Genomic DNA, 17,614 nt, shown 5'->3' with positions numbered 1-17,614 from the left:
TTTTCAATTCCGAGGGCATGCGAAAGTACCGAGCCAGCTCGGCTCTGCTAAGTTCGGGTGGGTTCGTTCTCGGGGAACCAAGCCTGAGCATCTCTAGTTCTGATGTAGATCCCGGGGCATGGACAGATATAAATTACTCTAATTTTACAATAAATAAACTAACAACTAGCAGAAGTCTATCTTTATTTCTAAACCATGAGTACAATTTTTTCAATGTCTAACCAAGTTACATACCCATAATTTTAGTTTTGATGAATTAATATTCAATCTGAGATGCGGGTGCACACATTAAGCGCTAAGAATATATTTATACATAATCAAATACAGTTATATGCTAAAGTCTGCAGTAATATAAACTCTATAATATAACTTCTAGAATAAACATGAGACGTGGTAGATGGGCATCCATAGTTTGATCAAAATATGCATTAAGAACCTAATTTAAGCAACCTGCTATAGGATGATGAAAGACTTAGTTAAGTATAAACCCTTCAGTTATTTCAGGTATATTTTTGAGGTAATATAAGGAGTAATTTCAATTATTGTTTTTACTTGCTCTTTAATAAACAAATTAGTCACATGCTAATCTCTTATAACACTCACCATTCACATGTTGTTGCATAATCTCCCAATGGTACATATGTTTGTCCTTTACAACCATGCTCCCACCATTACCAAGCACCATTATCCATCCTGATCACCAGTACAGGGTGGGATCGCAAGTGGCCAAGAACCCATTTCTCCTCCCTGGTGAGGTTTTAAGCTCTTATTAAACTAAAATAAATCAATCCCATATGTTTTGCGATTTCTTTAATAAACATAGCAATCATCTAATATATTAGGCATATATCTTGTAAATCTGTCAAATCAGTGCTAAAACAACAGAAGTTTGCTCATAGGGAAATACTAGATTGGTAAACATTGAAGTTTAGATTTGAATTTTTGAAGATATTGAACACAGTGGCATAAATTACATTTTAATTTCTCTCAAAATATAATGTTAACTGACTTCTGTATAAAATAGGAATAAAGGAGTTAGAAACTAATTTAACATAACTCGCTCAAAATTTCGAATCACGGGGCGATCTGAACTGAAGGGGGTATATTTACTAAACTGTGGCTTTGAAAAAGTGTAGCTGTGGCCTGTAGCAACCAATCAGATTCTAGTTATTATTTTGTAGAATGTACTATATAAATGATAGCTAGAATCTGATTGGTTGCTATAGGCAACATCTCCACTTTTTCAAACCCGCAGTTTAGTAAATATACCCACAGGAGTTTTATTCCTCTCTACAAATGTGTATGTGCAGTTATACAGTTCAGAGGAACAACTTCCTTCTTCAGCACTTTTCTAAAAGCAGATAAACAAAAGGAAATAGATGGTTTGAGTTAATTCATATATTTTGACTACTTATTAGATATGGAAATTATACTTTCTGTCTACCTACATATTCTTTTTTTTCCTTTACATTCTTATTTCTAATTTTAAAATATTATTTTCAAAATTTTTGAAAAGCTTATCTGAGATGTAACAAAATATCAATAAAAATACCCGTGGTTCAAAAGCCTTTTGTGGCATTTTATTCAATAATAGTTTATGGACATAAAGTATGTTCTTTCATCTGTCATGTGATTCTTTGTCATATACAAAATACATTTTCAAAAAGGTTATGTCAGTAATGCACTGATTTACTGGAACAGGCAAATATCACATATTTGCATGTGACATTTATAGTTTGTGAAACAGTCAGTGTCGGACTGGCCTGCCGGGGAGCCGGGGTATCCCCCGGGAGGCCCTGTTGCCTGATAACCCCGCCCTCTTTGTTGGTGAGGCAGAGCAGAGAATTACCGAGTTGCGGTCAGTCTACATATGAAACGGAGACTGTCAAACTAATCCCTGCCTACAGCCAGCACGTGAGAACACTTCCTGCTCCTGAGACAGAGAGAGGCAGAAATGCTTCACAGTGACACAGATCTCAGATTACTCCTTCTGCTGTAGTTGCAGGCGTCCTGTAGTCATAAAGTTGCCATCCTAACTGCAGTGTGAGTCCGTGTAATCAGTAAGTAATAAATCGTGCAAACTTCTCTAGAGCTCTCCACTGTGTGACCTCGGAGGGAGGGAGATAAATTAGAATGGCTTCATTGCAATATACGTCTTCAGTGCCTCTATAAAAGGATCCTATTGCAGCTGACCAATGAATGGATTCCTAATAAACTAGTAACCAAATTCACTGTTTATATCATGTTCCATGTTTATTTGTTTTCAATCAATTGTGGGACTCTATTCCCTATAGAAGCATATCTTAATCAGAATAAAACACATTCAGACAGTTAGGTCCTTATAGGATTGCATCTGCTATATGCTTTAATATTAATGTTTTGCTTTTGTCCTTTGTAGTGGCATTGGATTATTATTGAGTGTACATTTTGTGGGTAGATCATTTTTTAGAGTCCTGTTTTTATTTGCCAGTGTCTAGAGTGTAATTAGATTTATGTAATTTTTTAAATGTGCATATATTTTTATGCTAATAATTTTGTGGTCTCCATAGTGCTTCATGGATATATTAATTTTTAGTCTATACCCTTATATTGTGGTTTTCATATGATGAACGGTTGATCTCTAGTACTGTAGTATAGCATTTGTTTTCTGTGTACACTATGAGGGGAGAGAACACTAACCACAAAGAATGGACAGCACACAAATAGCTGATGATGATTGATTGTATTCAATTCATCCCTCCCCTTTCCCTGTCTCCCCTGTTTCACACAGTGCCCTCCATGCTGCATTTGCTCCCCTTCACTTACTTTCCTATTGACTTCTTTCTTCTCTTCTGTCTTTTCCTTCGCGGCTCCTCACTGCAAATGTCCTCTTTTTCTTTATGGACCATACTAAGGTGCTATACGTTGTCCTCCATGGCCTGACCCCATCCCCTTTAATGACTGACCACAACCCCTCTTACAGTTGGCCACACCCCATTGTAGTGGGCCCCTACCGCTGCATTTCCCCCGGTGGGCCCTTCATGTCCCAGTCTGACACTGGAAACAGTAACTGTACACAAGCAGAGCTAAAAGTTTACAAATATAATTTCAACTTCTCTCATGAGCTTAAGGGAATTGTCTAATATGGCAGTGTGGTACTAAGTAGAGATGTTTGGTTTTGGTTTTAGATCTGGATTACTGTTGTGTTTTGGTTTTAGTTTTGGTTTTGCCAAACCGCCCTTGCGTATTTTGGTTTTGTTTGGTTTTGTTTTGCAATTTTGTTTAAAAATCAATGTTTTTGCGCATAAAATAACCTAATTTAGTGCTCCACCTGTTTCTTGTATAAGTAAGGTAATTCTAAAGCTAATAAATTAGGAAGAAAACAGTTTAATCCCTGGTAGGCCGTCCTTAATTCTGCACACAAACCTGGTTGTCTTCCTCTTCATCTTAGCCTATTGGCAATGTAGCCATCATCTTTGAGTGTATATTACACCCTCCACTTGTAGTTGAATAGAAAAAAAGCAGCCTGCATAGACTGTAGAATTAGAAAGTAAAAATAAATGGACCAAGGTAGTTGGGTGGCTATCTATGCCCCCTCCGCCCTCCACTTGTTGTTGAATAGAAAAAAAGCAGCCTGTATAGACTGTAGAATTAGAAATTAAAAATAAATGGACCAAGGTAGTTTGGGGGCTATCTATGCCCCCGCCCTCTACTTGTAGTTGAATAGAAAAAAAGCAGCCTGCATAAACTGTAGAATTAGAAAGTAAAAAATAAATGGACCAAGGTAGTTTGGTGGCTATCTATGCCCCCCCCCGCCCTCCACTTGTAGTTGAATAGAAAAAAATCAGCCTGCATAGACTGTAGAATGAGAAAGTAAAAATAAATGGACCAAGACAGTTTGGTATCTGTCTGCATCAGCCCCCTCCCCATCCACTTGTAGTAAACTAGAACAAAAGCAGCCTGCATAGACTGTAGAACTGGAATATAAAAAGAAATGGACAAAGGCAGTTTGGTATCTGTCTGCATAAGCCCCCTCCCCCATCCACTTGTAGTAAAATAGAAAAAGCAGCCTGCATAGACTGTAGAATTAGAATATACAAAGAAATGGACAAAGGCAGTTTGGTATCTGTCTGCATCAGATCCCCTCTCCACTAGACTAAAATAGAAAACTATTCAGCCGTTATATAATCTAGAATATAAATAGAAATTGAGAAAGGCAATTTGGTATCTGCCTGCATCATAATCATCAACATCATCATTAGCGCCCTCGTCGCCTACACAAATCTCCCCCTCTTCTAATTCCAAAGTGGCTTCCTCAATTTGTGTATCACCGGCTACACTCGGGCTGTTAAGTCACACATCAGCAGAACTGCTGAAAGGGCCCCTCTTTATGGGTACACTAACGGAATGCTCACGATTAGACATCCCACTGTTGGATGGACTCTCCACAGGGATTGGTGTCATTTCTGATTCAGAGCAAACATTATCCTCTAATGCCTTACTGTTATCTTGCAGCTCGGCTTTGACGCGTAACAGTAGTGGTGCACCACTTGTAGGCTCGGTAACATTTTTGGATCTGCCACTAATAGAGAAAGGTGAAGGCCTCATTCTCTCTTTGCCACTGCGTGTGCAGAATGGCATGTTTGCAAAAGACTGTGTAGTTTGACATCGCCTTTCCCAGATGACGTACTGGGAACACTACCATTAGGACTGGTGACAGAACCTGGTTGCTCATTCTGCTCATATGTGGACTGCTTTGAATCCATTCTGAGCCCAAAGCACTTGTAGTGCTACAATTTTTTTTAGATACTGCTGACAAACAGGACTTTTGACAGCCAGAAATATTAATGCAAAAGAATGGGGGACACCCCAAAAGTACTTGGGAGTGCTATATATAATTTTTTAAGACTGCTGACAAACAGGACTTTTGACAGCTAGAAATATTAATGCAAAAGAATGGGGGACACCCCAAAAGCACTTGGGAGTGCTAAAAATTATTTTTCAGACTGCTGACAAACAGGACTTTTGACAGCCAGAAATATTAATGCAAAAGAATGGGGGACACCCCAAAAGCACTTGGGTACCGGGGCCACAATATATCACCCTCAACTGGTCTCAATTCCACCAAAAAAGTATCTGGACTGCGTAGTGGAGTGGTCCCCACAATATAAAAAAACACTCAACTGGTCTGAATTCCACCAAAAAATTATCTGGACTGCATAGTGGAGTGGTCCCCACAATATAAAAAAACACTCAACTGGTCTGAATTCCACCAAAAAAGTATCTGGACTGCGTAGTGGAGTGGTCCCCACAATATAATAAAAAAATCCCTCAACTGGTCTGAATTCCACCAAAAAAGTATCTGGATTGTGTAGTGGAGTGGTCCCCACAATATAATAAAAAAACCCTCAACTGGTCTGAATTCCACCAAAAAAAGTTTCTGGACTGCGTAGTGGAGTGGTCCCCACAATATAATAAAAAAAAAACAATTGTTCTGAATTCCACCAAACAAGTATCTGGACTGCGTAGTGGAGTGGCCCCGGTACCCAATTTGATACCGGGGCCACAATATAATAAAAAAAACCTCAATTGTTCTGAAATCCACCAAACATGTATCTGGACTGCGTAGTAGAGTGGTCCCCACAATATAATAAAAAATCCCTCAACTGGTCTGAATTCCACCAAAAAAGTATCTGGACTGCGTAGTGGAGTGGTCCCCACAATATAATAAAAAAAAAACAATTGTTCTGAATTCCACCAAACAAGTATCTGGACTGCGTAGTGGAGTGGCCCCCACAATATAATAAAAAATCCCTCAACTGGTCTGAATTCCACCAAAAAAGTTTCTGGACTGCGTAGTGGAGTGGTCCCCACAATATAATAAAAAAAACCCAATTGTTCTGAATTCCATCAAACAAGTATCTGGACTGCGTAGGGGAGTGGTCCCCACAATATAATAAAAAATCCCTCAACTGGTCTGAATTCCACCAAAAAAATATCTGGACTGCGTAGGGGAGTGGTCCCCACAATATAATAAAAAATCCCTCTACTGGTCTGAATTCCACCAAACAAGTATCTGGACTGCGTAGTGGAGTGGCCCCGGTACCCAATTTAGTACCGAGGCCACAATATAATAATAAAACCCTCAACTGGTCTGAATTCCAGTGCACAGATGGCGGACACCGGATGGACGTCTAAAACCAACATAGCAGTTAAGGGCGCAGTTCTTCTTTTTTGTGACTGCACAAACAATTAACGTAGTAATAGAAATGACAGTTTTTTTTGTTTTTTTTTAAATATAGAAAGAAAGAAGGTAGTACTAGAAATGGCAGTTATTTTTTTTTTTTTTTAAATAGAGAAAGAAAGAAGGTAGTAATAGAAATGGCAGTTATTCGAATCCCCAGGAGAGTCTAAGTGGGATGAGCCACAGAGAGATTATTTCCCTCAGTGTCTCTAACAGGTTGTCAGTGTTGTGCCTCTTCTTAAAACCTGTGATACATAACTACACACACTCGGCAAAGCTTTTACAAATTATCTGCGGCACAGGAGAGTACCACTGGACTGGAGTTATACAGCAGTACCACTGGACTTATACTGCAGAATCAGTGAAATTTGTAATATGGCAGTAACAACAATGGACTTATACTGCAGAATGAGTGAACTTTGTAATATTGCATTACCAATGGACTTATACTGCAGAATTAGTGAACTTTGTAATATTGCAGTACCACTGGACTTATACTGCAGAATGAGTGAACTTTGTAATATTGCAGTACCAATGGACTTATACTGCAGAATGAGTGAACTTTGTAATATAGCAGTACCAATGGACTTATACTGCAAAATCAGTGAACTTTGTAATATAGCAGTACCACTAGACTTACACTGCTGAATCAGTGAACTTTGTAATATAGCAGTACCAATGGACTTATACTGCAGGATTGTTTTGGGATATTTTTTTTTTTTTTATAATTACTTTTTTGGTTATTTTTTTTATAACTTTTTTTGAAATTTTTTATAATTTGGGAATAATGGCCTTAGAAGGACAGAGCACAGGACACAGCACCACTGGACTGAACAGGACACAGCACAGGACCCAGCAGCACCACTGAACTCAGAAGGACACAGCACAGGACACAGCACCACTGGACTGAGCAGAACACAGAGCACAGCACAGCACAGAACTGAACAGCACGAGATATAGCAGGACAGAGGACCACCTAATACACCCTCCCTCTACCACGATCAATGCCCGGGTGAAGATGGCGGCGACTAGCGGGGAATTTATAGGATCCGAGTATCGCGAGATCCGACAGCGGGATTATGACTCAGAGCCTCGGTTTCAGTTTTGCAATTGGCGGGAATACCCGGATCTGTCTCGGATCCGCAACGTTCGGGTGGGCTCGGATTTCAGAAATCCGAGTGCGCTCATCTCTACTATGAGCATGACCTAACTGTGATTGGCTGATGCTTTTGTCAGAGAGAGAGATTTCTATCTTGCAGGAAATAAGTATTGCACCCTACAAGGCCAGATGTCAACTCCCAAGCACCGAAGGTCATTATAAACAACTAAAGATGGAACACATTTGCGATTGAGCGTCAGTTGTCCGGCATGTTGATTGCACCATTCTTGCTTACCCATGAAGTGCTACCATTGAAATAGAAAATAGGGGAATGGTTCTTGTGGCAGGATCTGGTATGTCGGGATTGCCAAATTGTGTCACATATAAAGAAACATGGTGCATCAGTACAAGGAGTTTGGGGGGGTCACTATGCCTCTATTCAAACACAAAAGTGACTTCAATTCTGCCAAATATTCCTTACGTTCAGCTGGATGATTTTAATCAAACTCTTCTAAATTAGGACATAGATATTTTCGACATTAAGAGATCTACACAATTGAATGACTTTGTCATTTGACATCTAGCAGTCACCATTTTCAAAGTGTTTCTATAGCTGTGGTTCTCTAAAGTCTGCTGTCTGATATAGTTGTCTTCCATGTGTACAGTATTATGTTTTTATTATAATGAACCCAATTCAATAAAGCCCCAAAAAATGTACATTTATTGTGTCTAATTTCCATTAACTGACCATGAAACAATAGTCAAGTCATAAAATTGTCCCAACAAAATTCAGTAGTTCACCTATTGTAGCAGTTTTTCAGGTTCCAATGTCCATATCTACCTGCTAATGACATGTTAATATGGAGATGCAACACATGAAATTTGCATCAAAATTGCATATGTGGTTATACTGTATTTATAATTATAATTTAGCATATAACAGAAGCATATCTTTTCCAACTCTGTTTATCTCCTGATATTCTAGATTAACATTGAATCAAAGTTGAATGCCTAAAATTTGTTTCATACTCAGTAATAAGTTAAAACAATACATTTAATACATCAATACATTTTATCTTTAATAACGTATCAGCAGGCATCTTATACAAGTGTTACAAGCTGTAACAAACACATCTGACAAAGCAGGAAGAAGCGGGTGTCGTAGGTGAAGTTTTGTTAGGCCGCCTGTCGACCATCAGTGCTTGGATTCATTATATATATTCATGAATAATAATGACAGGTCCAAATGATCAACAAAATACAGTATAAACACAAATGAAAATTGTACAAAGGACAAAATGTGGCAAAATACTTACTGCAACAGCTTCTAAAATTTGTTTCACGGCATCGGCAGCATCCCGCTCACTATAAAACCCTTTTTCCACAATTCTGCAAAGAAACCAACAGAGGGTCTGAGACTTCGCCACATCATATTTAATATAATGAACAGAAATGGAGGAAACACTCAAAGATCTAGCTTCATGGTTAAAACATTGGTGTAATGTACTTTAGAGTTTGGAGAAAAAGCTGCTGAAGGGTACAAATTGGCACCTGGATAAACCATTGTGATGCAAGGGGTGCAAATATTTATTTTTCATTTTGCAGATATGGAAAATACCGCTACTTGTGCAGCACCTTTATTTTAACACTGTGACTTAGGGTTGAGCTAGGCTGCGTGTTTCCAAGTCGAAATCTGTCCATACATTTTAAATTTTACCCATTTCCCCTCTAGCACAACATGGTTTAGCAAAGGTGTAAAATTGTACCACTTAATTGAGGCTTTTTGTTTATCACAGCTATAAGGTCACTTTTTCATTTATGTTTCTACATCCTTGCAACACAAGTGACACTCTATATATTGATACTTGGCTTTAAAATCAACAGGATCTTCAGTTTTCTTTACAATTACTTTTGCAGAGATTGATAACAATTGACAGGCTACTTGACGTTAAATATTGATTCATACTAAATTTTCTAATCACAGCGTTCTATAACTATTTGGGACACAATGACAAAAAATATCAATGACCTGCTCTACTGTACCTGTCCTTTATCATCTTTTGTGTTTTATTACGGTTTGCTGGCGCTATATAAATAAATGCTGATGATGATGATGACATATTATCACACTGGAGTTGACCACTAGAGCAATGGCTATTCATCAGTGTGTCATTTATGTTATGTTTAAGGCAAAATACATTATACTTCAATAGATTTTTAAAAATTGTCATGATTTATTGGATCAAATGGCTCAATAATTGTGTCCTGTCCCCTAATATGGTGAGTATAAAAACAGCAGCCATTAAGCCAATATGATAATCATAGTTGGAGATGATGTGGTGAAATAATTTTGAGCTGTTACAGGGTGTTTTTCTTGCGATACAATTTTTCGAGTTCTGCTTTGACAGTCACATTATTTATCTCTGTGGTGTGGTAGTTGAAGGTGAAGGGATAGAACAAGCACAGCAATAACTGCAAGATAGTAAACATATATAACAAACTTCCCCTACTTGTCACCAATATAATTCATAGTAGGAAAGACTTGTGTCATTAAGTCAATGCAGAATTGTGAACTGTCACAAAAAATTAGGGCCAGTGGCCTCCATCTTTAATGGGCTCAACGAGTATAACATTCTGATTCAAACCAGTTTGGTGTGTGTGTGTGCTTGAGTATGTGTACATGTGTGTGTGTAGGATCTATTACATTTCTATCTAAAGCGACTGTTTGTTGTTTAGCAAATGCTCTGTCCACTCCCCCCCATTGGACAAAAAGATCTGGGGCCTGATTCATTAAGGAACTTAAATTAAGAAGTTTCTTATTTAAGTCTCCTGGACAAAACCATGTTACAATGCAAGGGGTGCAAACTAGTTTTCTGTTTTGCACATAAGTTAAATACTGACTGTTTTTTCATGTAGCACACAAATATCAACTTTAAGTTTCAGTGTACAAATAAGCTATCAAGTATTTGTGTGCTACATGAAAAAACAGTCAGTATTTAACTTATGTGCAAAACAGAAAACTAATTTGCACCCCTTGCATTGTAACATGGTTTTGTCCAGGTGACTTAAATAAGAAACTTCTTAATTTAAGTTCCTTAATGAATCAGGCCCCTGGACTTTGCTTCCCTCTATCTTCACTTATCCCTGTTCAGTGAACAGCGGGTATTCTCCTTACCTCTCCTGGTGATGATTAGTTCAGGGTAAGATAAAGAGGTAGAGGTTTGTGTCTAGGGGTGAAGAAGTGCAGAAGCAGAGTTTGTCCAAAGACAACAGTAAGAGAGAATATGAAGAGCCATGTCTGGACTTATAAAGCTGAGACTGGAACTCCCAGAACTCTTTGCACCCATGAATACATCATCGCACACATGTAACAATATAGTTTTAATATCTGCAATTTGTCCCGATTTATCACATGTGTAACCCTAAAATGATCAGAATGCATGACAATTATCCAATAAAAAATCAACAGGATTAATTTCAGGCATGATTGAAAATTCAGTCCTGTTGTTGGCCCCAATGTGATCCGACAAGTTGAACCAAGCAGTGAATATTAAGATCTGTCCAATTTTAAACTGATCATGGAACTTAGGTTAGGCTGAGCTGACAGTTCATCCAGTTCATGTGACCAGTGTAATTATTTCCTTCATCTCTAACTCTAATAGAACCTAAATAGAATGAACCTATTTGATTTTTAATTACTGAGGGAAGTCACTTTTGCTACTAGACTTAATTAGCTGTGTGTTGACGACAATGTAAGTATATAGTAGTATCACAAGGGAAAGAGCGCTCCTTCCCTTGTGGTATTTAAATTGTGTTTATAAAAATCAGCAATGTAATTTACTACTGGGAGTGTTCAACATATATTCCTATTGAAGTATATAGTAGTGCTATAGCAGTGTGAAGGGATGTGAAGTATAGTTTGGGGGACAGTCTGATATTAGGACAATGTAATAGTAAAAAAACCAATAGCTCCAGCAAACTTTATTTTTGAATGAATGAAAGATGTTATCGTTGTCTGTCTATGGTCTACTTTTACTGCATTATTAAATTACTAATATCTGAAACTCATGCCAATTCAAATTCATCAAATCCAGCAGGACAACATTATATAATAGTGTTTCAAAATTAAAAAAAGTTGCGGAACAATATGGAAGATTCATATGTTGAATGGCTTATGTCTCCCCTAAAAAACACTATATTTCCTTTGCATTATAAGCCAGCCATGTCTGACAAATTGGTGTCCAGTATTTCCATAGAATACACTTTACAAACCTTATACTGTATATATATATCAAACTGAAAGGATCAAAATATATATTTTGGGGCCACTGGTAGAATATACATTAGATGTACTTTATTAGTTGTGTAGACGTCTTGGCTTCTATATAAGTCATAGTAATTTCTCCTCATTGACACTAACATAATAGCATCAACTTCATAGTAAAAATTTTCGTTAACACCAACATATAGCTCCTGGAATGGAGGTGAAGCCCCAGTGTCTCATAGTTATATTTCATACTGCAAGTAGATAGGTTAGAAATAACTTTAGTATATGATTATCCTTCCACCAGAAGTAGTCAGAAATATAATCATATAGGAATGGGTTTTTTTTATGTTGATTTCCCTTTCACTAAAAATACATGATGTTTTCTCTCTACTATGTGCAGCAAGTAGGCGCAGTATGCATTTTATGTGGCATCCCAAAACCAGTAAATGAAAACAAAATGTGTAAATGTTTCAAGCTTCCTCAGTGGCATTTAAGTGGTTAGCAATAGATACATTTCAATTAGATTGCTTAGTGGAACACTGTGACTATGCACATATGGCAATCAGTCACTCATAAGAGATAAGAACTATGTTGATATAAGGCAGTCTACAGTACTTCCACTAGAAATGTAATAATTTACAATCAAATGTAAGGCTTTCAAAAATGTTACACTTAAGCTGAGTACACACTACAGCAGTGTTGCGTAACCTGTGACACTCCAGGTGTTGTGAAACTACAAGTCCCAGCATGCTTTGCCAATATATAGCAGCTTATTGCTGGAAGGGTGTGCTGGGACTTGTAGTTTCACATAACCTGGAGTGTCACAGGTTCGCCAACACTGCACTACAGGATATTACTACAGATGCGATTTCTGTAATGATTTTACTAATTGCTGAAAGTCCCGATGACCATGCAGATTTATCTGTACACACCTACACAATTTACCTTCAGATCTGTGCGCTACATCTGTCATAACCATCTGCTGAAAACATGATCGTGGGCGCATACACACTAATGCAATATCGGACCTAACAGTTGTTTATCATGTTAGTGGCATGATAATTGGTTGAAAAACCGGTAGTGTGTATACAGCTCTATCCTCCATCTCTATCCAGTAATGAAGAAAACTACCGAAACACATAGCGAATTAGAAAGGTACTAGTCAAGAACATAACATAAAGGTTAATTTCACTGTCAAGGAGTTTTTCCCCTGGGTTAAATTTGTAATATATGCCCTATGTGTAATCCTAATAATGTTGGTTCAGCCCTCACAATGTCTGCCTCCACAGTGTGGGATGAGTGCATTTACATAATAACTGAAGCTGCAACACTGGTTGTCCGTAGAGGTCAATGTATTATAGAAATTGTTAGTTGTATTGAGGAGCTCTACAAAACTAATGTTGCTTTTAAACTGAATATTGCTTTCATATGAAAACTCCTCAATTGTTGAAGATTTCGTAACAATTCAAAGGTCATTATTAAGATAAACTAGATATAAAATACTTATCGACTAAGCTTACTCATGTAATCAATCAAACATAAACCTTTTTTTTTTTTCTGTGTCATTGCTTCCACAGCTTTAGTTATTTTTACTTAGAGGTTAGATGGAAATTAGTAACATTAGTCAAATTGAATATGATATTTAAGTATTATTACCATTTATTTATATAGCGCTGGCATATTGCCTAACACTACATCAAGGGAAGAACATGCAAACTTCATGCAGACAGTACCCTGGTCATAATTGAACCTAAACCCCATGTTATTAGGGATGGTAATAATTATATAAATATAGCCAAATCTTAACATTACACTATTACATCATACTTGCCAACTCTCCCGGAATGTCCGGGAGACTCCCGAATTCTGTGTGGGTCTCCCGGACTCCCGGGAGAGTATGACAGTCCCCCGCATTGTGCCCATTTCCTAGTGAAGTGGGCAGAATTAAATCCAAAATGCCGCGATTCACAGCCCCCGCTGTAAAATGACGCGTTTGCGTCATTACGTCACGGGGCATTTGGCCCCGCTCCCTGCACGCCCACCTGCCCCCAGCAGCTCCCGGATCATACTTGCCATAAGTTGGCAAGTATGTATTACATACAATTCCAGCATATACAGTACAGAACTCAATGTAATTTTCTGAATACATCATTTCATATGAATTAAGATCATAAAATTACCTTTATGTTGGGCTCCATTTGTGATTCCTTTGGAGCCAGTAAATATTAACCATTAAGTACCAGGAGAAAATGACAACATAGAAAAAAATTTGGTAAAGGAAGTGTTATTTGATTATACAAAATTTACTGACTAATACATTTATAATGTGTTTTCTTGAACTCTAATTTCTCAACCACCTGCTAGAGGCCAAAATCTGCCAATCAAAGAAAGCTGAGCAAATTCATACATCACTCACCTGTCAAACAGTTCACCTCCTGTCACAAGTTCAAGAACAAGACTAATTTCTGTAGGGGTCTCAAAGATCTCCTTCAATTTTATCTACAAGTAAATTGCATTAAAATATCATTACTCCAGAGTATGATTATCGGACAGAGAACATTGATGTAGTATACACTGTATTTTTACAAAATGTAAGACACAGTAAAAAATTATTTCATTTTAGCTATTGATAACATAATTTATTTATTAAATATATTTAACACACTAAGTGACCAGTTCACTAATGTGAAATTTTAAATGAACATTTTTTGCTCAGTTGTACAAGTCTCCCTTAAAGGGTTTTAGATTACCACCGCCCTTAAATTACTTGAAATGAAGAAGATTATACATATTATACCAAATTACATCAGAGTGTAATCATGAAAATAATCTTCCTGAAATATCTATATCTGCACTAATAATAATAATATTATCAATATCAAAATATGTTTTATAAGTTACTTATCGATCTATTGTCTCAGCATATTGATAGAAGTCCCATATTATACATTTCATGATTAGTTACATTTTATGTTCTTAATAATCTAAAGCTAATTTGCAAGGCAGAAACAAATATGATACTTATTTGCATAATAGCACAAATAAATACCATCTCATTATTTAAAATTAACATTTTTAAAATGTTTTTTGTTTAATAACAACAAAAACCACACACTTACAATATTTGGATGTGAAAGGCGCAGAAGGACCCCGATTTCTGTTCGCACAATTTTCTTATCTACCTGGTTGAAAAAAATACAAGGAGATAATAGGCGACAATTGTAATGACAGAAGCATCAATACCAATAAGACAGGTAATTAGATCTCCTCAGCTACTATCACTCCTAATGCCTCATAATGTATTAACTATACCGAATTATATCCAGTAAAAGAGTATTACTAACACTCTATAGTGTTTTGCTTATGTTTTTGTTATGGGTATATGCATTATTAAGTATCTAATCCAGGCTGGAGCTACAATGCACAAATCTATGGCAATATAGAAAACAGACATATTATTATTGATGTATGCAGATAATATTTTATATATTTACACCATGACATTGTTATAGTACTACACTATTAGCAGCCTTTGGCTTTGTTCAAATCTTTGTTTCTATAGATCTATATTTTACTGGTTGAGGAGATACCAGGTTAAGCAACTACTGGACTTATCGATATCTTGAATAACTTGTGAATTGTTATATGAGCACTGTTTTTGAGGACAGAGAGAGAGAGAGAGAGAGAGAGAGAGAGGGGGGGGGGAGAGAGAGAGGGGGAGAGAGAGAGGGGGGAGAGAGAGAGGAGGGGGAAGGGCGAGAGAGAGGGGGGGAAAGAGAGAGAGTGCTAAAATAACTTTATGCATATGACTAGTATGTTCATTTTTAATACTTTACCATTTCATGATGTCATGTCCTTGTCAATTACAAAATACAAATTACAAATACTTTGTGTCATGCTGGTTAGGGAGATTAATACCATAATGTCTCTTCCTGCCAAAATCCTGAATGAGCAGTTACCGATATACCAAAATCCCTGTTACTCTGTAAAGGAAGAGCAGTTGGACCGAGGAGGAAAGACAACATGTGATCCATGATTCAACCAGATATATATATATATATATATATATATATATATATATATATATATATATATCTAATATAAAAGCCTAGTGGCGAGTGTTAGTCTGTGTGTGTGTGGAAAAAAAACAAACAAGCTGCAGCGCCACCTGCTGTGTGGAGTTATACACTGACCTACTAAATTCTTAGTGTGTGTGGAAAAAAAAAACTCAGAAAGGGCTGAAATTTGGTATACTAAGATGTTTTTAATTTGTTAATTGTTAAAAGTGTTTATAAAGATTTTTAAAAAAAATATATATATTTCTTGAAGGAGAAGTGACAGTTGGGAGTGGTTGGTGGTTGCCGGGGGTGACAGTTGGGAGTGGTTGGTGGTTGCCGGGGGTGACAGTTGGGAGTGGTTGGTGGTTGCCGGGGGTGACAGAGCGAGAGGAGTGTGATACTCAGGACCGCTGAGAGAGATCCCTGTGTCTGGATAGACATCTGAATAGATGTGGCAATAAAGATGAAGGATGAGGTGATGGAGAAAAAAGATGAGGTGGTGACATGTGGACAAAACCACGTTAAAAAAGGGCGCTTGCGTCGGGAAGTAACGCTCTTCCCCTGAGGAGGCCTGGGCTAGGCCCAAATGCATGATAAGAACCTTTTTAACACCTTAAGTAGCTTGATTTAATTAGAATGCATGAGTATCATGCACGTGTTAACTTGTGTGTATATATATATATATATATATATATATATATAGTGCAGCTAAACAAATCTCAATAAGATTTCTGTAAATATATATTTAGTAGTTTTAACTGCCAATATAGAATTGTATCATGTAATATTATTAGTTTTGATCTAGACATCATAGCTTGGTAATTATCACGCCAGCCTACAATTGTTTGGAGTGAAATATACCTTAGGAATTTAAATTGGCATCAAAAATATATTTTTCACAAAGACGCATTTTAAAGCATTACCCCATAAAACTAATTTAGGAACCTGAAAGACCGTACGGGGGAATTCAATTCCCCCCGAAGTACTGCCGCACTAAAACTTTCTGCTCGTAGCTCCCTGAGCTGCGAGCAGAATGCCGGGTTAAAACTACCGTAATAACAGTAATTACGCGCACTATTACCGCAATAGCGCATGCCGCGTTACTTTTAACAGTAACGCGGCCAAATGAATTTCCCCCTACATCTCCTATCTTAGTACATGTTGTCTATGTAACAAATGACTGAAATAACCACATACTTCACCAAAGTTTCCAGACATGATTTACTGAAGAACATGCTATCAAAACTGTGTTGTGAAATGTAAAAAAAAATTACATTTTGTAGGTATTAAAATGTTGCTCAAGTAAAATGGACTTTTCTAGGCAATTAGTAATTGATATATATCTAGTGTCAAATAAAAACAAGCTATTGTATATATACAACATTTGTACAATCCTTTGATACAACAAGCAATTTGCAATAACAGGATAGAACACACAGTAACCCTTTGATACATAATACATGCCTCACCTGCATTTACTTATGCGTGTACCCAAGGAGAACAAAATACATTGCATGAGCTGTTTCCAGCTTGTTGTTAGACTAAAATTACCATTGTGTTGGATGTCTTATAAACCAGAGCAATCAAGAGTGATTTGAGAACAAAAATGCAATTTTTCCTAAGCTACAATGTTCTCCGTGTATATTGCTCAGACACTTCCAGCTGCTTTCCATTTCAAAATTCATGTCATTTTATTTACTTCCTTCCAGACAGTATCAGAACAGATCTCCAAATTTTATTAACTAAAATAACAAAAGCAATCTAAAATGAGCCAAGCTGTTTGCATGGAATATATTTGCTTTACAAATATATATGTAACAATTTGTATAGCCCAGCAAAACTTCACAAACTCTGTTTTAATTGTTTGCCACCAAATCTCATTACTTTAGACTAATGATCGGCAACCTTCAGAAAAGTGACATATTAATTTCACAGATTAAAAAACAGCCCAAAAATGACTATGGCAC

General features: G+C 37.0%; 1 protein-coding gene across 1 annotated transcript in view; it reads right to left on the bottom strand.

Moving 5' to 3' along the window:
- The window catches only part of CAMK4 (calcium/calmodulin dependent protein kinase IV), a 223,190-nt gene that overhangs the window by 57,119 nt on the left and 148,457 nt on the right, over positions 1-17,614 (bottom strand). The window contains exons 3-5 of the mRNA XM_075181602.1: positions 14,709-14,771; positions 14,006-14,088; positions 8,639-8,711 (exon numbers count right to left, since the gene is read on the bottom strand). Coding sequence (XP_075037703.1) covers positions 8,639-8,711; positions 14,006-14,088; positions 14,709-14,771 — 219 coding nt within the window. The remainder of the gene's footprint in view (positions 1-8,638; positions 8,712-14,005; positions 14,089-14,708; positions 14,772-17,614) is intronic.

The sequence above is a fragment of the Mixophyes fleayi genome, chromosome 1 (assembly GCF_038048845.1).
Source record: "Mixophyes fleayi isolate aMixFle1 chromosome 1, aMixFle1.hap1, whole genome shotgun sequence".
Classification (NCBI taxonomy): Eukaryota; Metazoa; Chordata; class Amphibia; order Anura; family Limnodynastidae; genus Mixophyes; species Mixophyes fleayi.
Note: the sequence above shows the minus strand (reverse complement) of the source record. Positions and strands in the feature narration are given on the sequence as shown.